Consider the following 23,281-nt stretch of genomic DNA (forward strand, 5'->3'; position numbering starts at 1 on the left):
GTTCATCTTCTCGCAGTCCTTTCAAAATTGCTTAGGAACAAGCCTATGTCGGTCCCGACCTCAAATGGCTTTAATAGCCTGTCCATGCGATATGATTCTGCCTCACTTGATCGTCCCAGAGCGCCTTCACTTCCTTGAGACAACTCCAAACGTTTGCTTTCAAGTTCAAGTTGCATTTTTCTTAACTCGCGTTCCTCTCTCTCTCTGTCCCGTTCTCTTTCTTTTTTTCAGAAGTTCCAACTCCATTTCGATTTCTTCCTCACTGGCCTGTTCGGAAATTAGCTTCAGTAATTCCGATTTTAGCATTTCCTACCGTACATCTAGGCCCAGTTCCTCACCAACAATCAACAATTCGTCTCTCAGCAGTCCTTAACTCCATGATTGCTGCTTTACTGCCTTGGTCCTGCTCGCTAAATCTAGCTAGGAAAACACAACCTAGCTAACACTCAACAATCTAGCTTCCCTACTGTTCTAAACAGAACAACCACAATATGAAGCCTAGAGAGTCAAAGCAAGAATCAAGCACTCACCGCAGATACAGCACCACGTCGCAAAGTCCATCACACCGCTGTCAGCCAGTTGTCAGGATTGGGGGCTCAATCCCATCGCTCGTGATCCGTTGTCAAGATTGGAGTCCGGCATGAATTCGAAGGTAGCTGGCCCATGCCGTCGTCCAACTTATCCACGCTGAGGACGTTGATGAAGGGAAGCACTGCTTCTCATCGAGAACGAGGAATATGGGTTTATTTACAGTAATTACATCAGTCTAACATGACTGTTTGAGAAAGTACATCAGTCTAACATGACTGCTTGAGAGAGAGTCTCAGTCCAACATGACTGATTAAGAGAAGTGTGTCGAGCATCCGCACAACAGCAGTTTTAAACACTCGGTCCTCCCGCGATACAAGGTGATGCGAACGTTCGTTTAGTCATCGCAAACTATCCGCCTCTCCGCAGGACAGTTTACACACACACATGCACACACACACGTGTTTACGGTCCGAAACCGACACCACACGAATTTCATTGAACTCGGAGCCGTTCCGAGTAGCGCGTTGTCTTGCGTCTTGGTCGGGGCGTGGGAAGGAGCGCAAAACGGCGTTCCCGCGGCAACTCGCGCACCCGTAGCAGATCAGGTCCGCGTTGGGGAGTTTGGTAACAATAGTTGGCCCGCCGAACTCATTCCGTCACAACGGCTCCTAGCTGAACCGACGGAGAGTGGAGGATGCGCGTATTGATATCGACACAAAGTCGATTTCGCCACGCCGTGGCTAGAGGTTGGCGGCGATGCTCCCGAGATGTTGCTTCCACAGTCGCAACTGGTTGGCAAAACTTGCACTGCAGCTGGCCGTTCTTAACACCCCCTGCATGCCTACATGGCCGCACCCGACAACGCCCTCCGCGGCATCATACACAACGCAGTGGACTCCCAAACCCAGGACGAGATCGTCCAAGACCTCCAGTCAATGAACGTGAACACCCCCTACGCCATCGCTGACGCACGCCAGATGGGGCGCTCCCAGTCCATCCTCATCACCTTCGTCGGAGCTTCTACTCTTCCCTCCACCATCGTCTTCAACTGCGGGGTCTACCGCTGCCACCCGTTCCGCCCGAGAGCCGAGGCCTGCACGAACTGCTGGGCTCCTGGACACCGAGCGGATGTCTGCACCAAGCCCAAGTCCGCCCTCTGTCACCGCTGCGGCCAGGCCCACAAGCCAGTCGAGCCCCCGACCTGCGTCCCCTGCTGCATCCTGTGCAAGGGAGCCCACGTCACGGGCTCGCGCCCGTGCGGGCTCCGGTTCGAGCGGAACAGCCCGTCATCGCCCCCGGCCACCTCCAAGCACCAGCCTCCCCCACCAGCGCCACCCACCGTGCCCAACCTCAAGACCTCCCGGCCTTCCCGCCCCCGCCGCCACTCTGTCTCCCGTGGTGCCCAGTCTGCCAGCTGCCACCGCTCCGACTCCTTCCCGCCTCTGCATAGGTCCGAGGCGTCCACCGCCCCCGCCACCACCACCACATCACCTGTAAGCTGGAAACCGCAGCCTCACACGTCGGACCCCCAAACCGCGGCCCTCGAGGCCACTATCACTGCCCAGCAGCTCCAAATTCAGGAGCTGTCGCGCCAGCTGCAGGCGGCGCTAGTGCGTCTGTCCTCCCCCGCTCCTCCTCCTACTTCCCCAGCTCCCGCACCTCCACAGCCTCCATCGCTAGCTGTGGAGCCGATGAATACGGCATCCTCGGCTGTGCTCGGCTGCATCATCGCGCGCCTCCTCTCCCAACCGCAGTCCTCCGCTCAAACGCCGATCACCTTCCTCCGACCCCGTCGCGCCCGAGCGTGACGTGATTCGCCAAACAACCTCCTTCTTGGATGCGTTTGAGAAGCGCGTCATGGCCCGCTTTACGCGACTTGAGGAGCGCGTCTCCAGTATCGACACCCGTGTGGCCGCCATCGAATCCCACCTTACCGGCCTAGACACCAGGGTCGCGGCCTTAGAGACCCGCCAAAGCGCGACTGAGGCCACCGTCGCACACCTGTCGCTCCCTGCCCCACTCACCCCGGCACCTACCCCAACTCTGTCGGGGGACTCCGCCATCCATCACGGCCAGACACCCGACGCGCCTTAATTTCTGGCAGTGGAACTGTCGGGGGTTCCGTAGCAAGCGGAACACTCTGCAGCTCCACCTCCAGAACATCCTTCCCGACACTCTCCCCTCCGTCCTAACACTCCAGGAACCCCTAACTCACGTGAAACTGCGCGACTACACCTCCTTCCATCCTTCTTCTGGGGTCCACCCAAACGTCGCCACACTGGTGCAGCGCAACGCTGCCGTGCAGCACCAGTTGGACGTTTCGGACTGTGCCCATCTCCTCCTTGAAATCCTTCCTCACCGTCGCACTGAGACAAGCCTCTTTGTTCTCAATGTGTACAGTACTCCCAAAGCCCCTTCAGCTCCTCTCCTCCTCGTCCTCCGCAGAGCGCTCTCCTGCGCTGGCCGCAATGCCCTGGTCGTTCTTGGCGACTTCAATGCCCCACATACCAGCTGGGGCTACCCCCAGAACACTCGCAAAGGCCACTCACTCTGGACTTTCATCCACAACGAGTGCCTTTGGGTCCTTAATGACTTCGCTTGCCCCACCAGGATCGGATCTAGTGTTCAACGAGACACCAATCCGGACCTTACCCTCGCCAAAAATGTCGCCAATCCGACCTGGACTAATACACGGGTCTTCCTCGGTAGCGATCACTACGTACTCTGTACAACTTTCCCACTCCCCTCCCTTGCTCGCGCCTCTACTCGTCTGACCCAGATAGTCGACTGGGACCGCTTTCGCTCCACTCGTCTCTCTATTTCCTCCTCTGCTCCTATCACCGATTTCTCTGCCTGGACCGAGACCCTTTTGGCGGACGTCCACACTGCCGCATCCACACTCCCTACAGCACCATACTCCACTACGGCAGACAGCCGTCTGCTGCACCTTTGGGAGACCAATCACGCTGTCCACCGCCGGTGGCAGGCTCAGAAATACAATCGCCGCCTGCGCCTCCGTTTGGCCCGACTCGCGTTGGACATGGAGGAGCCCTGCGCCTCTCTCGTTAGACAACAGTGGGGCCAGACCTGTGACCGCATGGCAGGCAACCTGGGCCTCCGCGACACGTGGTCGCTTCTCAGGGTGCTGTAGACCCTACACACACTAAAGCTTCCCAGCGCAAGGGTATCTCCCATCTCCTTCATTCCTCCCCACTCACCGATACTGACTTCCTGGCGGCTCTCCGGGACCGCTACCTCTGCACCGACCTACATACTCCGCTTCCCACCTACTCCGGCTCCCCAAACCCTGACCTTGAGGCGGACGTCTCCGTGGGCGAGGTTCGTGCGGCGCTACTCGCACTCCGCACCACCTCGGCCCCGGGGGCGGACCGCACCACTAACAAGGTACTCCGCAACCTAGACACCCCCTCCCTCGAAGCCCTTACTGATCTCCTCAATACACATTGGCAGGCTGGCACTCTTCCATCCTCCTGGACCCATGCACGTGTCTCATTCATCCCCAAACCCGGCAAACCTATTGCCCTCGAACACCTCCGCCCCATCTCTCTCACCTCCTGCCTCGGCAAGCTGTTCGAGCATGTCATCCTGGCCCGCCTTCAGACCTATCTGGATGATCAGGACTTTTATCCGGACTGCATGTTCGGTTTTCGTCCCCAGCTGTCCACCCAGGATGTCATGCTCCAACTTTCCGAGGATGTCCTATACCCCTCCCACCACAAACGCACTCGAGCTATCCTGGAGCTGGACCTTCCTAAAGCATTCGACAATGTACACCACACCGCCATCCTGGACGCTCTCTCATCCCTCCATTTCGGACCCCGTGTCCATGCTTACGTCACCGCGTTCCTCGCCCACCGCACAGCCGAAATCTCATACGGCCCACTTTCTTCTCCTTCCTTCTCCCTTGGCAACAAGGGTACCCCCCAAGGCTCTGTCTTGTCCCCTCTTCTGTTCAACATCACCCTCTTCCCGCTGGCACATGCTCTACGAGCTATCCCAGCTCTGTCTCATGCTTTCTACGCCGATGACATCACCCTCTGGGTGACCACCGGCAATCTTGGCGACATGGAGACCGCTCTACAGGCAGGTGTGGACGCGGTAGCAACTCACGCCCGGGCCATCGGGTTGAGCTGCTCCCCGACCAAATCGGAGCTTTTGCTCCTTCGGCCTGGGCGGATGGCCCCCCTGTCGCCTTCTCCACTCATCGTCTACCTTGACGGCACACCCATTCCTCTCGTCTCTACCCTCCGCATCCACGGACTCTTTCTTCAGTCCAATGGCAAGCACACCACCCTCATCACTCGACTCACAAACACTGTACACCACACTGTCCGCATCATACGCCGCATCTCAAACCGCCACCACGGCATGCGCGAACACTACCTCCGCCGCCTGGTCCAGGCCTTTGTTCTCAGCCGCTTCATTTATTATCTTCCGTATCTCCACCTTTCTCGTACCGAGGAAGACAAAGTCAACAGCCTCATTCGCCACGCATATAAGTCAGCCCTGTCCCTTCCCACATCTACGCCGACGGCTCGGACTGTCGATGGGCGTCCACAACTCCCCGACTGAGCTGACGGAGGCCCATCGCACGGCCCAGCTCCTCCGTCTCTCCCGCACCCGCCCGGGTCGCGCACTTCTCTCCACCCTTAATCTCTCCCCTCTTATTCCTCTTCCCACATCACTGCCCATCCCTTCCCATGTCTTCCCTCTCCTAACCGTTAATCCCCTCTCTAAAAATATGCATGCCGAACACCACCCCTCCCGTAGAGCAGCGCGAGCCTCCGCGCTCTGGCGTCAGTACGAACGGCAGGCCGCCGTGACTTACGTAGATGCTGCCCCGTACCGCCGCTACCCAGCACATGCCCTTGCTGTCACTGACAATTCTCTCCGACCCACTCTTACTGCCTCAGTCTACACTTCTACCTCTGTCGAGGCCGAGGAGGCAGCTATTGCCCTTGCCATCACGCAAACCTCCGCGAAGTACATCTTCAGCGACTCCAAACCTGCGGTCTACAACTACGCGGTTGGACGGGTGGCACACGCGGCCATCGGCATCTTGCGTTCCCATACCGTTCCCTCTCGCCCCATCCAAATCATCTGGGTGCCCGCTCACGCGGCCCATCCTGGAAACGAGGCGGCCAATTCCATCGCTCGAGATTCGACTGACCGAGCAAGCCCGCCCCCGTCGGGAATGGATACGCGCGACGCGCTCCTCACGTACCGCGATATCACGCAGCACTATCGTCTCTCTCGTCTCACCTTCCCCCCTCCGCACCAATCCCTTTCCCAGCCCCACCAACACTTATGGCGCCACCTTCAGGCCCATACCTATCTTACTCCTGCACGTCTTGCCCTCTTCCACTACGGGACGCACTCGCCGGCTTGCCGCTTATGTGACGGCTCCCGCGCCGATTACGCTCACGTCCTATTCTCCTGCCCGGCACACTTGCCCCCTGCCTCTTGGCACCTAAGCAATCCGCAGCAGTGGGAGGCTGCTTTGTCCAGCACCGAGCCGGATATCCAACTCCGGCTGGTGAACTGGGCGGAGGGCGTCGCGACTAGGCATGGCCTGGACGCCACAACCGGCAGCACAACGCTGCTTTTTAATTTGTTTTTACTTTTGGCCTTCTCATCAATAAACGTTTTTCACCACCACCCGGAACATGGCGTGCAGCAGTGTTCCATGCGGGTAGGTTCCAGCCTGGAGTCTTCTCCAGGCTACCGCTTGTTCCCGTATTATGCGCGGGCGGATAGCGACGCCTCTGCTTCCTGTAGTGCGCCAAGATATCCGAGTACTTCTTAGATATCCGATCATCATCCTCGTCACAGTCGTTGGTCCGTGTTCTCTGTGTCGGAGATGGCTCGGCGTGCATGATCTCGAGCCGCGGTGTGCGCCGCCTGGTTCCCCGCGAGAGACTCGTGTCCCGGCGTCCAGAGGATTTGTGCTACTTCTATCTCAGTGTTGTTCAAGACCTGAAGTGCTGTCTTTCCGATCATTCCGTGCATATACTTTCTGCATGCTTCTTGCGAGTCCGTCACCACGGTAACCAGGGTTTTCTTGCACGTTGCGATGGCCAGGGCTATGCCCAGCTCTTCCGCTGTGCTCGCGTCCTTGGCACGTATGGATGTGGCTGTAAGTTGTTCGCCCTTCTCGTCGACCACGCTGATTGCAAATCGGTCGTTTGTTCTATATGCAGCTGCGTCCGTGTATCTCATTTTCTTCTTTATTGTTGGTGCGTTCGAGTATGTGCTGGAGCGCCTGTACTCTCGCCTGTCTCCTTTCCTTGTCGTACTCGGGATGCATGTTTCTGTGAATGGTACTTATGTGTAGCTTGTCTCTGATCTCGTGTGGGATACGCTGTGGTAGGTGCCTGTCATTCTCGACGGCATGCACGTGGATCTCGAGGCACGAGGCGCGTGGCCTCAGGCAGCAGGGCTCTGCAATCGTGAGTAGGCTTAGCATGGCACGGCCGTCGCCTTGCAAGTTTCAGTATAAGTACTTGCGTGAAGAATAAACTCACGTCGGTGTGCGTGGTCTGTCTGAATGGCGTTTCTTGAGCTGAGTCGAATGCTGCGGACAGTCAAGCGTTGCGAGGGGGCGATCCGCAGGAATTGCAAGCTGAATCGGGAGCACATGTAGAGCAAATCTGCTCGGTTGGCCCTCTTCTTCGTCCTTCGCTTGTCCGAGGATTAAAAAAAAAAATTATGGGGTTTTACGTGCCAAAACCACTTTCCGATTACGAGGCCCGCCGTAGTGGAGGACTCCAGAAATGCTGACCGCCTGGGGTTCTTTAACGTGCACCTAAATCTAAGTACACGCATGTTTTCGCATTTCGCCTTCATCGAAATACGGCCGGTGTGGCTGGGATTCGACATCTCCGACTATTCCGCGCGCGAATCTTGGTCGCGAAGTACGCGTCGCCGATGCTCAGGATGCTTAGCCGCGGGTCTGAGACGTCCACAAACGTAGGGATCGGCCACGCTACTGCAACGTCCGCGTAGCGCCCGTTTTGACACGTCGAAATTACGGCAACTGGAGACGAACATTCAGGTGTAAAGAGCCGAGCAGACAATGCGACTGCCGCACCAATGGCGAACCGCGTTGGAATCACGTGGAGGACGCAGCTAATCGCAGACTCCGGCACGACCTTCAATCATTTGCTCCTTGTGTGCTTGTTTCTGTATGGAGATAGCTGAAGCGGCCAATTTGAAGACGGGGAAATGCGCTTTTCAACGAGACCAAGATGGCGACGCTCGGTTGCGCCGTTCCGCAGGTATTGTCGCTTGAAGAACGCTGTTCTTCCTCGATTCCCGCGAAATTTTTCGCAATATTGGCTGATAAAACAAATTTTTTGGAGCACTTCTACGTGGTCTACAGTTATGATATTTCTGAATCAGATAGAAAAAGAGTTATAGAAACTCAAAATATGATTTTCAAAAACATATATTTTTTGCCGATATGTTGCCATTGGGTTACAAAAAGCTAAGGATAAACAGAGCAAGTTGCACTGATTGGTTTCACTGCAGTAGTTTTCACCATCATGTTAATAAATGCATAATTACCTATAATCATGGAACAGATCACACTGTCATCGCCTAGCGACTGTGAGCAAAACAGCTGCCATGGCCGCTCACAAGTACTTGCGTGGTTGAGCATTCAAACTCGAGAGCAGCGAGGACTTGTTTGTTCCAATTATCAATGACCATGCATTCCCGACTTAGTGTCAACCACTATTGAGACAATGCAACCAAGTGTAACTTGCGCATCATATGTTGTTAACAAGACGCAAGCATGCAGAATCCCATTAGCATGGACTGGTCCAGCAAGAGACTGCCACACGCATTCCTCTAAGCACTTAGGGCCATAAAATTATTGAGCATAGGAACGTCCCAAAAAGATTGCAGGAGAAATGTCATTCCATTTTGGGATGTAGCTCAAAACTCATGAAAGTCTATTGAAGCTAAAGTAGGCAAATGAGAGATGTCTTCACATGATAAAAAAACACATATTTGTGTAAATGTTCGTTGCATCATGTTACAACCGTTTATGACTGTGACTGTCCAGACAATGTAGCTTGACCATTTGGACAGCTTCAGTAAAGCCATGTTTGTTGGGCATAATGGGATAAGCCACTAGGCTGACATGGTGCTAAAGTAAAAAAACATCAACTCAGACAATAAAGTACCATTTATTGGAAAACTTCATGTATAACGACCACACATGTATCTGCATTTCATGTAGTTATCCATACTCTTAGTGAATATGTTATGCAATTGCATGATTCTAATCTGATAATGTGGTATACTTCCTATTTACAGCTCTGTACAAAAGAATGCACTTCATTTTGAACACTCACAACAACATAAAATCATGAGAGTGACATGTAACACAGACCAAAAAAAAAGAAAGAAGAAAAATGTCTAACAATGGTAAACTAAAATGGCAGTGGTGTACTCTGTGTAAAATTAAAACTTTGGCAATTTTGAATTTCGACAATTTTCTCTAAATACCCTTTGGTAATATACGTCACTATGAAATGAAAACAATTTGGGTTCAAAAAAACAGGAACCACTTGTATATATAATTTGAAAATTCTTGTAGGTGTATAACAAATACTGAGGCCTTAAATAAAAATGAAAAATGGGTCATTTAATAACAAGAGATGAACTGACCAGGGAGCAACACTACTTCATGCTACAATGAAAACTAAACGACTGCATAGCATACCCACATGCTGCATCGCTCGCCCATTAGATTGGTTGCATCTGGCCAATGCAGCACCCACTGCTGCACCCATTGCTGAAGTGACCTAAATGAGCCTCACAATGCCATTCTCACTTCAATGGCAGCTCCTTAATCAAGATAACCAAGGCCACTGTCCCAGAGTGATGCTGGTATATCAACAACTTTTTATAACTTATGTTGAAGATGTTCTCTGTACAAGATGAACAATGTTAAGGACTGTCACTGTTTTACAGGAAAGATAAGGTTCATAAAACTTTTTATCATGAAATAGGACAGCGCTATACCAATATTTACACCTTGGAGGCATTGTAGTTTCTGGGAAGTCATCTAGCAAAAAGCAGCATAAACTTCTGTGTAAAGTGGTACAGCCAAGTTCCATTTGCTGAGCTGAGTTCCCTTGGAAGAGCACATCAAGTCAAGTACGGTTTTGCATTACTATGTTTCAATACTTGCAGAGTGAAATCTTGGAGGACTCTGAGCCTGTACTTTGAATTACAGTTGTGTGGCTCGTGGGAACTGTAAGTCTGCTCAGATGTGCCTGTGAAGTTGCATGCACTGATAAGGTTGTGTCACTTTTCATGCAACGAAATTTGCATTCTTCTGCCATCATCGCTTAATGTGCGTCATTAACATCGTTGAGAGATCACCCTGCCTTGAATGCTTTTCATGACAAGTGCTTCGCAATTGTGCAATCTGGCAGATAAATGCATGCACACACACACACACACTAACACACTACTGGGCAAGACAACAGCTGCAACAATAGCACAAATAACAAAACTGAGCCACTGCAGTCACTTGTCAAGAGTCGCCTAAGAACTGAATGCAACACCAATCCTTGCAGCAAGCCTCATAAGGAAAACATGATGAGCATAAAAAGATGCAAAGGTTAAGAATGCACTCTGTCAAAGTGCCAGCCTTTTTCTTTCGTGATTGGGACACCACTTAAGGATGGTGGCATGTCCACAAGAGAGCCAAACAATACATCCGTAGCTGGCTGACGAACTCTCAAGCAACGGGTAATGTGACAAATGGTAACGCCTGCAAATGAGATATTAAAATGCATTCAGAACATTGCACCTGGCATTCATGCTTGGTAAACACTTGTGCTGTGAAAATTATTTCAGTATGAATTTTTATAAATTATAGTAGACTGATGCCCATATGTTGGATGTATCAAATGATGTCAAACTCTATGTTTAACAAGCTTGAATGCCAAATTCCTACCAAAGAAACAGGTAGGCTGCCACTTGAGTCCTTGCCCTTGAATTGCCAGCAAGACTGCTGCTTATGAAATCATGGGATGCTTAAATGAACAGGTAGATGGTGAAAAGGATGGGAAAAAAAAGCAGTGCCCTCATCCCATCTGTGAATCTAAGTGCCAGCACAGAATGCTCTAGAAGACTTCTTGTGTGCCAACCATGTGCCTTTAAACAGAGATAATCAAGATGGTCACAGTCAACCACTTTGTGTCACCTGTACACCTCATGTCACCTGTACACCTCAAAGCTTGTACTTATGTAAAAGACAGTTATATTCATAAACTCAATAAAATCGAATTGGATTACTGCTTTCAATAGCTGTTCATATGGCACAAGGAACGGTGCCAACCACTTGGTGGATTATATTTAACAGAGCATGACTGCACAACAAGTGGGTTGTACAGAACTATGCAGATTAAACATTCTTCTTTTGTTTTGTGCTTCATATGCTGAAACAAAGTGACCCTGACCACTATGGATAGCTATATTTACACTAACAATGTGCAGCATGATAATGCTTGCTCTGACAGTTGCCTGTGAAAGGGAGAATTCTCTTCTGCCTGACTGCAGCAGAATGCTACAATGGGAAGCAACTTGATTCTTTGAAGAGAAAACTTTGTTGATGAGGAAAAGCTTGTGCTGGTCCAAAAACCGAACTTGGGAACACCATCACACCCAGGTAGTCAGTCACATTATCAAGTGAGCTAAGCAAGAGGCTAGCAAATAGTGACACAACAATTAATTGAATTAACTAATGATTTGAACTGGTGGACACTTTAAACAATTAATTAAACAAATAAGTTGAAATTTTTGATAAAAAGAATAGCCTGCTAATAGTCTTACACATAACAAACCTGCAGGTGATTCTGTGAGCTCCCGAGACACTTTTTTTTTTGCACTTTAGCTCATTGGATGCACATCACAAAATGATGTGCAGCAGAAAGCACTGGCACGGACACCAGGACAGAAGACAAACAACACACCGCTGGACTATAAACTGAACATTAAATAATCGCTTTGATGCACAATACAGGAGAACAAACAGTACAAATGAGGCAGTGTTCATCCCGTTTGTGGTGCCAATAATCTGTTTCTTAACTTCATGAATTATCCTTATGCAGGTAGCCTTTCCTTTTATATTAGTAGAACTAATGGTGTACTGATGCATGATTGCTAATCATCATGGCTAAGGTTTCTAAAATTTTTTGCCCTCATCACTATCTTTACACTTTTTCTTAAAACATTGATGTCATGAAATTGATTAAGAAACAGTTTATAAGTATAACAAAAAAGGATTAACACTGCCTCTTTATAACTGCCTGTTCTGCTATATTATGTGCCAAAGCGATTATTAACCACTCAAGTGCTAATCCAGTAGTGTGTTGTGCAATATTCTTTCCTGATGTCCATGTCAGAGTTTCCTGCTGGAAATCCTACTGCAAAATTCCTTGTTTCTTTCTTTTTCACGTAGTTATTGTTTCTGTAATGTGGCCTTCAACCTAAAAGGTTAATTGATGGTGTTTAATGTCCCAAAGCAACACAGATGTTATGAGAAATGCCACAGTGGAGGGCTTGGGAATAATTTTTATCACTCGGGTTGTTTATTGTGCACCTGAAGCTCAGTAGAAGAGTGTTTTTCTCCAGTCTAAAATAACTTTCAAATTCATGCAAAGTGGCTCATTACAGTAAAAATGAATTATTACCCAGAGCAAGATGTTCACATAAAGTGTTTCAATCATTATTTTTTTAAATCTAGTGGTAAAGCATTCAGCTTTTTGTTTTTAACAAGACCCTACATTGTGAAGTGCACAAAATGACTTGATTCAACGATCTCCTATGCCTGGACAGCTCAACACAGGCACTTGCTTTATGGCATCATTCACAGTGTGCTGGCTTTAGCTACATGAAGTTACGATTACAGAATAACCTGATCTCGAGGCTTTGACGGATGTTAAGGAGATGGTAATTATAACTACTTTGTTAAGAGTCTAACCTTGTCACTACAGGCAGCAATAATGTTGGGACTGTTTTCCTGTGGTTGCCTTACAGCTGTCACCCTGCTTGCCACCAGCTATTGCCTCCTCACCCACCACACAAGGTGGACCACACCAAAGTTGAACTAGGTTAACTTTTAGGTGAGCTAACTTATCCCTGCCTACCTTCTGTGCAGTAGGCATGGAGGTGGCATTTTAGTGTGGCTGCACAGTGACGAGATCACAGAAAAATGGCCTTTGCAAATCTGCCAATAATAAACAAGGACAAGGATCAGTCTTGAATCTCCCACTCAAAAGCATTGTATAATACTGCAGGAGGACCTCAAAATGTTGTTTTAAAACCTTCTCCACAAGAAATGAAAGCAAATATTATGTGTACTAGCCATTAGATGACGACGTTATGACTGCAAATATCTGACTGGCAATTATCTTCCTGTAGAGGTCAGCAGGAGAAGTGAAATTGTGGGTCTTCATTGAAGATAAAGAGTATGGCAATTCCAAAAGCAAGAACACTTCTGCTTATTTAAAACCACTTACCCCTTCTATCTCTATTTATTTCATTAAAATAAGGATTGTCGAAACATTAAAAATTCCAAGTACTAATTCAACACATTTTGTTATCCCATTCATATTCAAACCTTTGACATTCAATATTTCTGAACATTCACTCATTACCAATTATGTTGGATTTCTATGTTTATTTGAGCCCATCTCCAGATAGACTCATGCATGTGTTGGCTGTCCACCAGCTGTTTCAAATGCCCACTGTTGCATTAACTCGTAAGGAAACACTGAGCTTTCCTAGAGCATCTATTCCAAGTAAAAGGTTAAGTTTGGCTACGCCTGTCACATATTTACAAGTGGCCTACTTGAGCAGGCTTTCACTCATAGACAGCACAAAGTCTATTGAGTTTGTCGATACAAGTTTATCGAGGGATAATACAGTATTAGCCTGTTATATACATATCACCATTTACAAAATACCAAAGTACCAAAAGTGAAGACATGAGCAGCAGCACTGATGCTGCCATCCTGCGACAATGAGTTCAATTAGTGTGTGCAGAACTGTTATCGCAATAATGGGCAATGGCTGCTTTGCTGCTGGCATAAAGGCGGCAGCAGAAATGTAATCATTGATATATATGGGTTTTTTTTTTCCTTCTGACGAGAAGAGTCATGTAGCACAAAAATGTTTCTAATGTATTGTGGTTAGTGCCATAATATACCACTACTAGTGCTGCTTCCGCCCACATCTCTGGTGTTCTGTTATTTCATAAACAGCAATACGTATAAGATAGACAGGCTAAAACTTTCTTTGTTTACCTTTCTGCTCTCACTGTCTTTCTTCCTCTGCTCTTTAGAAATAGACATTAATCAGTGTTCAAGTTGATATTCAAAGACAGTTTTTCCATTCCTTGTATTTGATATGATTCGGAAAATTTTGCATTAGCAGACTCTAAAATAAAATTGATTTTGCAGTAGAAAGTCAAAGCCAGAAAACTGGAATTAACTGTGTGCAGCACCTACATTTCATCAATCTCAGACAAGAAGAAAAAGAACCTGCAAGCACGTTGTGGGGAGCTGGCCTCATCGCTCAGTAGCAAGAAGAACAAGCACCTTGTATATGTGTGAAAGCATGCTTCAAAGGTGAATGCACTGTGCTGCCAAAGAACGCTGAGAAACTGCACAGCAGTAGCCCCCTCATCATGTACATATTTCTGCGATTGAATGCACATTTGTTTGAGACTTGTGTTGCATGAATTTCTGGCTGGCACACTAGAAGCTTCCCAGTGCACTCCTGTCTGGGCCAAGCTAGAAACACTTCTGGTATGGGTTGATGGCAAAGAATGAGGGCAGGGGCACATGGGGTCCCTCCCAGGACGGTGCCTGGTCAGCTGGTCGCAGCGCCGACGTAGGGAACCCATCCTCATCCAACCTTTCCGAGGAGAGTTTGGCTTTTTTCTTAGACGGTCGTTCTCCATTAGCCTTCTCCAGCTTGCGAACCTCCATCTTTTTCTCCCACTCTTCCTCGCCATGGTTCCTGAAGTTGAGGTTCTTGTGCTGATAAAAGACAAGGCTGATGCGGGTGGGGTTCTTGCGGTCGGGCCGTCGGAGTGCAGTGGTAGCATGGAGCTCGTGCTTGGCACACTCAAATAATACCGATCCATGTGTTAGGGCAATGGCCACACCACCAACTTCTGGGTCCTGGAACACTGCTTCGTTGTCTGAGTCAACTTCATAGATGCCTTCTTCCTCAGCCTTGGGTATCTCTACCCTAGGGAGGCCCTCATGACTAGCTGGCCGTGGCGCAAGCCGTGGAGGGCCAACTGGTTGGCTTCTCTGAGCATCCTCCATGACGGAACGAAATGTCTGCAAGTGCCGCTCAAAGCCATTTGGTGCAGTCTGCGCTGGCATGAAAGTGTTCTTGAAGGGGGGAAGCACACTGGCACGCTCCTGCATGCAACGGCCTTGCGGTGGTGGCGTTGCAAGACCAGCAGGCAGGCGCGTTGGGCCTGCAACAGGAGGTGTCTGCATGCCATAGTCTTTTGGTGGTGTGACTGCTGCTGAGAAGCACTGGCCACGAGGTGCATAATATGGTCCTTGGAAGCCTGCGCTGTAGTCACGGTCGGAGGCCCACGCTGCTGCGTCCACATAGGGCGCTTGGGGGAAGTGGGCACCCTGACTGTGGCTTCTTGCGGCTCCGCAGGATGGGTCAACAGGCATGCCGAAGCTGCCAGCCATGTAGTACGGGGAACGCATATGAAGTGGGGAGTCCATCCGCACAGGGTTCAGTTCAGTCAGCCTTGGTGTGCTTGGTGGTGTCATGGGAGTAACTGGAGGACTGGGGTGAGGTGGAAATGTTTCATGAGGTGAAGGTAGGAAGCTGCCATTTCTGGAGAAGCCAGATGCACCATAGCTAGCATTTCGAGTGATGTGCGGAGACACCGCCTGTGGGACGTATGATGGTGGAAGCATAACACCCTGGGACGGAGTCTGGGAGATGGGGCTGAATGTGGCGCTTATAGACTGATGATGGTAAGGTGTCATGGAAGCACTTCTGTCCACAAATGGCGAGTAGACAGTGTGGCCTCCACTGGGACGGCCTAATTCGAGGTTCTGCAGGTGATGGTTGGAAACCGAAGCCAAGTTCTGCAAATGGTCAATGCTATGGCCTTCCACAGGGGGGCCATTCTGCCCACTGTGTGACAAGTAGCTTGGATAGTGGTACCTGTCAACCATCCTGTACTTGTAATAATTCATAGCCAAATGATGATCCTCAGGAGGAGTGTCCGGAATGGTAGTCATCATGGGGCTCTGAGGGATGGTACAAAGACTTGCCATCTTTTGTGTTCCTTGCTGCGTGTAATTTCCCGCAAAGTAGGGGTTCCCATAGGCAAGATCTTGTTGAGGCTGAAGATATGGCTGATTAAATGGACTGGAATCCTTTGTATGATGTATTCTTTCAGAAGTATGAGGTGACAAGATTTGAGGCATACCTGAGGTTTTGTTTAATACTTGGCCTCCTTTGTCCAGGGTACTCTGAATGCAGGCTTCACTGGAATTCTCCTTTTTGACCACCACTTTCATGTCATCTTTGCCTAGACAAGGAACATGAGATTCAGCACAAGGAGAATTGGGTTTCTGCAAAGAGAAACTGCCTTCTGACGCTGATGTATCATACTGGCAAGACATGTGTGGCAAAAATTCATTTTTCACTTTGTATCCTGGTGCACATGTACCATAGGACTTGGCTGTCGGAGGCTCAATAGTAGTAGGATGAAAACTAGACTGCTGCTGAGATCGAAAGGGGCCCACGGGAATCTCAAACCTGGGATTCCCAAGTTCTGATTCATGCTTCACTTGAGGCACACCTGATTTGTACTTCTCTTCGAAAGGAGATCTGTGGTAGGATGGTGCTTCAAAATTGGGACTGAAGACTGGTGATGGCATTGTCTGTGATGCGTACCCTTCATCTGTCTGTGCCTGAAAAAAACATGCCATAGAACTCTTACATCTACAATGGCATGAATGCACAAACATTGAATAAAATGCAACACACATTAGTTGCATAATGTACTTGCAAAGAAAAAAAAAGAACTATAAAAGGGCATGCATACGAGACTACACTTGGGTGCCTATTTCTACATAGGGCTTCGTTGCACAACCTGCTAAATATGGCCTCTATATTCTGTTTCCTTTTAACAATGCAGAAAATATTGTAGACCAATGTATACAACATTGAAGACTGAGTGTACCTGAGGCACAGTAAAGAGAAAAGCCACCAAGCACCATAGAACCTCGTTGTTATGTTACTGTTTGTTACATTTTCCTGGCTCTTGCACTCTGGAACACCAGTCCCGTTTAGTTCCCATAAGGTCATATGTCTTACCATCCCATTTGTTACGCTTCCTTTCCCAGCTGTTACATCCAGAAACTGCAATGGTGCACAACCGACTTGGCATCATCCATCGACAGTGCCTACGTATTTTCAGCATGTCACTGCTGAAAACAGTGAATACGCAGTATCTGCCGTGCAATACAGCAGGATCACCATTGCCGTGTTGAGATTGTCGCCAGTCGCCGATCACAACATGGCTCACAATGTGTAATGCTAAGATAAAGTGATTGAAGGCATGTGCCATCACCCCACACCCATATTTACAGACACTGTCATGGTTTTTGATTTATCTTGCATGATTACTTTGGTATACACAGATGCACTAAAAAAGGGATGCGAGAGCTCAAAAAGAAGCTATTAACTAAGATTCGACCTAAGAGCCAGACAGAAATCACAATGTTCATTTAGTGTGATTCATGGCTACGACCACTCCAAAACAGTGTTTTAATGTTCAATATAACTGCCAGGCAGTGATAATAAGGTTTACTTAGTAGGTTTTAATATTTTGTTGGCTTTCTATTCAACTTCAATTTCAGTTTTGTGTGAGAGTAGCTTTCTGCTTCATCTGTAGTGCTGCTGCAAGCATTATCAGGTGTTATGTTCTCCCAGATCATGCATTCTTTTTCCTTTGTCCCTTAACCCTCTAGGTGCTGGGCGCTTCAAGCATTTCAACCTGCTGTGTGCCGGAGGTTTTCTCAAAGTGCAAAAAAATCTATTTAAGTATAGCAGATGTCTGCTAATTCAGCTTTGGTTAATTCAATTTTTCTGTTAATTCCATCCAGACAGAATATTCCAGCCAGCACCCATACATTTCTATGGGCCCAAACTTGCATTGTTTTGACCCTGAAATTGGCCTTTGCCGGTTAGTACTTGGCTGGTCAGCATGGTACGCTTATGGTACAGTAATTGCACTGAACACAAGTCATATCCTGTCGAAAATATCATTTTTGGCTTATTCCAGGAAGATTTTAAAGCAAAAGCAGTAGCTCACAATGAATTGCAGTCAATCCTGCATATACCAAACTCGAAGGGGGATAATGAAATAGTTTGATATATTGATAATTCGAAATACAAGATATGCTTATCTGAAGCTTATCTGAAATCTCCGCATGTTTCGGACAGTTTCCAGAGATTATAAAAAGCGGGAATTTACCAATTTGTGTCTCGAAGGCCATGTCGTGAGCACAAAAGATTGATTATTCTTTGCACACAAAATATTGAAATACACTCGCGCTGCGCAATGGTTCTTGATATACTGATTGCAACGCTAACCCTAAACGCCCACCTCGCCTAGCTGCTAGACCGCAGTGCACCTTGTGCGCATACAAGTGCTTGTATTGTGTTTCTATTCAGAATAAGGTAAAAACGAACACAGTGTGGAAGCAAACCAGCCTGTATGGATTGGTTATGCGCTGCGCTGGCACCAGTGCAATCGAATCGTGTGTGAATGTGCCCAACCGCCGTGCCCTGTTACAATAGACTATTTAAACGGCCAATCATCATACGTTAGAAACCAGTTGACCAGACAGACTACTCTGTTGGGTTTCGGTTTCAAAACAGACTCTATGCTCTCCCTTTGTCACCAGCCATCATTGATTCTCGTCCGCCCAACTCTTATTGCATGCCACTCAGCGCTCCAGCACCTTATGGTCCTCAGCCTTTCTCCTCCGGCCTCTGCGTTGGGACTACCAACAATACACAGACGCTATTAGATTAGAAAATTGCTTTCAGCTTGCAGAACATCCGAGTCAATTCCCACTCGTGTAACCCTGCGTGCACGAATGAAACGCACTCAGTGAGGACTGTGGGGCCATGAATCGCACAGCGATGAGTCTTGTGCACCACTGCCACGATGGCCTTCCCGCAAATTGAATGTGGCGTGCGGTGGTTTCATTAAATCTGAACTGTAATATAATGTAAAAATCCATTCAAGTAGAGGTTGGGATGTTGTGGTCGGACTTGTTTTGGCCACTCACAGAGGGAACACTAAAATGTTGTTCACAGAAAGCCCTAGTTGGTCTACAAAAATAAAAAAAGAAGAAAGAAAGAAAGCCGGCGCAGACATTTCCAGTTTAGCATTTCACGCCTGCAGCCTCAGTGAAAAGCTCGAGTGTCATTCACACTTTCTTGTGGAAAGCGTATTGGACCGGCAGGCCTTTCTCCTCATTGAAGCTGAGTGGCGATCTGTTCTCGCCAATAATGAACGGCTGCAGTTTGCATGAGCTATCCATATTCTTGAAGAGCAAAACTAACGCTAGTCATTTGTCCTCCATGGCATGTACTGCCCTAGAGATTCAACGTTTTGCTTGACAGCATGCCCTTTTGAGTTCATCGGCATTTAATATTTCAGACGGTGCGAGAAGTGATTGTGTACCTGTTAGGAGAAGTGCACTTGTGGAGGCACGGCACGGCGCAGCATTCAATATATTGAATGTGGCTGTGAATGAGAGTTCGATATACGCGTAGTGCAACGCGATACTTTTGCATGAGACTTCCAAGGGCATGTTACAGCTGTTCGATATAGGCAATAATTCGATATATCCGAGTTTGATATATCCAGGATTGACTGTATTATACTATCTGTCAAATTCTAACACACTTTTTTTTTCTCAGAGGAATTTGTCCAAAAACTGTCTGAGCAGCGCAGTCAAGATATGAAACTGAAACCAAAACCAAAATTACGTCAATAGCATACCCGACAGTCTACCGTCAGAGCCAGTTTCGCCACCATCTTAGTCACTGCCATCACAAGATGGTGACCATGGATGACACCAGAACAAGTTCTGGCATACCATGACAATGCACCGCTTTCAGTCTGATTACAAAGGCACATTCAAATGATAAGTTAGTTTACATGTTAAGCTAGCGACAAGTTGTGTCACGTGTTCTTGGCATTGCGGATAATTGCATGCGTCACAGGATGTACTAGCAAAGTGATTAGTCTAGGTGTATGCCACCATCCCCTTTGTGATCGTTGTGAGGTTGTTTGATAAAGGCAGAATATCGAATGTGCTATGGACCGTATGGAGGATAACATGTTGTGGTTCATAGCAAACAATGAAGTGCTGTCTGAGAGTGATGATGATGGACATTAAGTAAATAAATTTCCATCTCTGAAGGTAAAGTGCACTGGTTCTGTCTTTTTCTTATTGCGAGAATTGGAGGCAGGCTACATTTTTTTGCAAAAGAAATCAGGAATATGCTCGATATCTACTTTGTTAAGAACTCTATGGTCATTTTTATGTTAGTTTCCTGTTTTGAACTCATAAAAAGTGTGTGTGTGTTCAATTTGGGGACATGTTAGAATCTGGCAGATACTGCCAAATGAACCAGCAGTGTATTTCTATGTTCTTTTTCTGCCACTTGTTTTATTCGACCTGCTAGATAATTTGACCAATTTCGTTGGTGCCGTCAGGATCAAATTTACGGTAGTTGACTGTAACACATTTGCAGGCTTTAAGTGTGATTTATTTGCAATATGTTGTAGGACATTTGAAAAAAATTTTTAATCTCAAAATTTAAGCAAAAATTAGGACATGCTAATTGGTGATATCATTCAGGGTAATTAGTGCTCTTAAAGAATTTGACCTACAGTTATTTTATGAAGACACTGTGTGATCAATATTGATGTCCTCTGAATCCACAGTTCATAAGAAGCTCTTGGATTTCTGTATCGTTAAAAAAGTCGCAGTTTCGCCAGAAAGGCAAGGCATCAATTGCAATAGCAAACTAGCAGACAGCCATATGAAGTAACGATAGCACTTGTATCTGCCACATCAACTTGTAAACATTCGCTTGCTAACTAAATTAACAAGCATGGTGTCAGTGCGCACAGCAAACATGAACACATCACACTCAATGACCACAGACACTCGTTGTCGAAACGCTGGCGTGAGCAAGTGCAGCAGTAGCAGCGAGCGAAGTGACCTTTGTGCTGTCTATCGCTTCAATGCAAACTGAGTGCCGATAACACAAAGCACACACAAAGGAGCCGTCGACGCACCTAGAGTCTGCCCCCAACGCAGATCGCTCTCAAGATTTGGCCATGCGACCGTGCACGGCCTCCACATACACAATTGCAGCTAGAGTACAATGCCGCCACCCCTCCCTCCCCTCCCCCCGGTACCTCGTAACATTGGGTGCATTGCGCGTGACGGAAGACAGCGTGCGTCCTCCTCGCTCTCCTCCCTTTCGTGCGGGCGAGATTGAGCCACAATCACCGGCTCCCCTTGCATGCTTTCACTTGCACATACAGTATAGGGTGCACAGTGATGGTGTTATCACCCTTGGACTTCACACTGAATATCACGGTGAAGCCAATGGCAGAAATGCGCCTGGAGTGTCCATATAATTGCTATAAAAACTCACGGGCCTTCTACATCCGAGCAACGCCTCCAGATAAGCTTTGTCGTATAAAAACAAACCCAGTCATAAAGTTTTAGCTTAACGAACTTCTGTATCGATGGCGAAACCAGTCTATAGATTTTTCACGTTTGTGAGTTATCTACAGAAAGACTGAGAATGTGCAGAAAGTGTGACACAGCTCTACAGCCTTACTTGGGGGTGGCCAGGGGTCTGCATCGGCGCCCCTTTAATAAACATATCAACGAGGTTCTACAGTACATGAATAGAAACTATAGTCGGGTACAACTTTATAAAAATGGGGCGTCTACTCCTTCAAGATGGATGCACACGAGCCTCCACCAATGGGCATGCACTCTAGACTGACATCACGAGCCGAATGGCCGGTGACCCCGCCGATGGAGAAGATGGCCGCCCGCGCTTCGAACTGGGCTGAGTCACGTCAGTCGTGTCCATCTGCCCCTCATCAGAGTGAATTTCCAAACTGTTTGTGGTGGTCTACCATGCTGAAAATATTATTGTGAGCTTACGATGCACCATTTGTACCGTGTGCATTTATTCTGAGCTGCGGTCCGGCGACAAAAGATTGCAGCGAGCATCGCTGACACTGTGCTACGCGAACTGGCGAGACTACAGGCTTACCGTGTACACGTAAACCAGTGCAAAAGCCATGCACACTTGCTCTTTATTTTGTCCCACGCAATGAAGTTAAAAAAGCAGACGACATGCAGCGTTGTAGAGGGCACAGGGTTATTTTTCTCTCGCGATCCGACATGTGCTGTAGCATTCCAATCACGAGAGCTCCACAAAACCAGTAATCAAAATAGAAGTCTTTGTTTATAACCGAGAATTACGCGTTTTAGAAGCACGTTTTTTTGAGTGGGACTATTTTAGCCGCGGAGGCGACTCCATCGACTCCATCAGCGGGCTGTCGCACTTAGGTCATCTGGGCGGGGCCTCCCCTTTTTTCTAAAGTTGTACCTGACTATAGGGTTGTGTGAATATTTGAAATTTCAAATATGAATAGAATAGCAAAGACAATTCAATTTGCATTTGATTTGAGAATTCACTATTTGAAATTCTTGAATATTAATTTCTGTTTGAATATAAAAGACAACAGTTAGTCTAAAGGCATAAAGATGAATGCAAGCGGCGACTGTTCCCAATGACTCTGCTGCTGGAGAGCAGCAGTTGTTGCACAGGGGAACCATTTCTTGGGTGAACGCATAAAGCAGCCAACTTCTGTACAATAAATTCAGGTCATTAAACAAGAATGCATCATCTTTAGGCAGCCTATGAATCTGTTGTCTTCATTTAGGCACAGCAATTTTTGATTTGGCCAACCTCATCCTGGTTGCATATCTAAGTATATTAGTGAAACTGTGGGGTCTAACATCCCGAAACTGTACAGGGGGTTAAGAGGGACGCCATAGTAGAGGGCTACAGATTCATTTTAACCACCTACGGTCCTTTAATGTGCACCCAAAGCACAGTACATGAGCGTTCTTGCTTTTTAGCCCCCATCAGAAAACGGCAGCTGCCAGGAATCAAACCCGTGTCCTTGTGCTCAGCAGCACAATGCTATAGCCATTGAGTCACCGTGGTGGGTCCAGTTGCATCTATTTAAACCAACGTGCAACCTTTATATCTTTATTTATACATATTTTATATCTACATTTATTATATTATATTATTATATTTATATTTTTCTTTGTTAGAAATAAAAGAATATTCCAATATTACAAGGTTGGTTTTCCCAAATAAATGTATATTTGATTTAATTCTGGAATTTGGCTATTCAAATACCTCTAATAAAAATGCATTTCTGGCAACGAAAAATTAAGAATTTCCCATCTAACAGTCTAAACTAGGGGTGTTAAACAGTGAAATTTTCTAAACAAATCATATATTCGAGAAAAATGAGCTTTCAATATCAAATTGAATATCTGTAATTTCGAAACAA

General features: G+C 47.5%; 1 protein-coding gene across 8 annotated transcripts in view; it reads right to left on the minus strand.

Annotated features, from left to right (window-relative positions):
• Positions 1–8,725: 8,725 nt before the first annotated feature.
• The window catches only part of Tet (Ten-Eleven Translocation (TET) family protein), a 223,234-nt gene continuing 208,678 nt past the window's right edge, over positions 8,726–23,281 (minus strand). For all 8 annotated transcript variants that reach the window (XM_050194805.3, XM_050194804.3, XM_055062962.1 and 5 more), the window contains one exon: positions 8,726–16,541. In XM_050194805.3, the coding sequence (XP_050050762.1) occupies positions 14,370–16,541 (2,172 nt within the window). In that variant the 3' untranslated portion in view covers positions 8,726–14,369. The remainder of the gene's footprint in view (positions 16,542–23,281) is intronic.

This window comes from Dermacentor andersoni, chromosome 1 (assembly GCF_023375885.2).
Source record: "Dermacentor andersoni chromosome 1, qqDerAnde1_hic_scaffold, whole genome shotgun sequence".
Lineage (NCBI taxonomy): Eukaryota > Metazoa > Arthropoda > Arachnida > Ixodida > Ixodidae > Dermacentor > Dermacentor andersoni.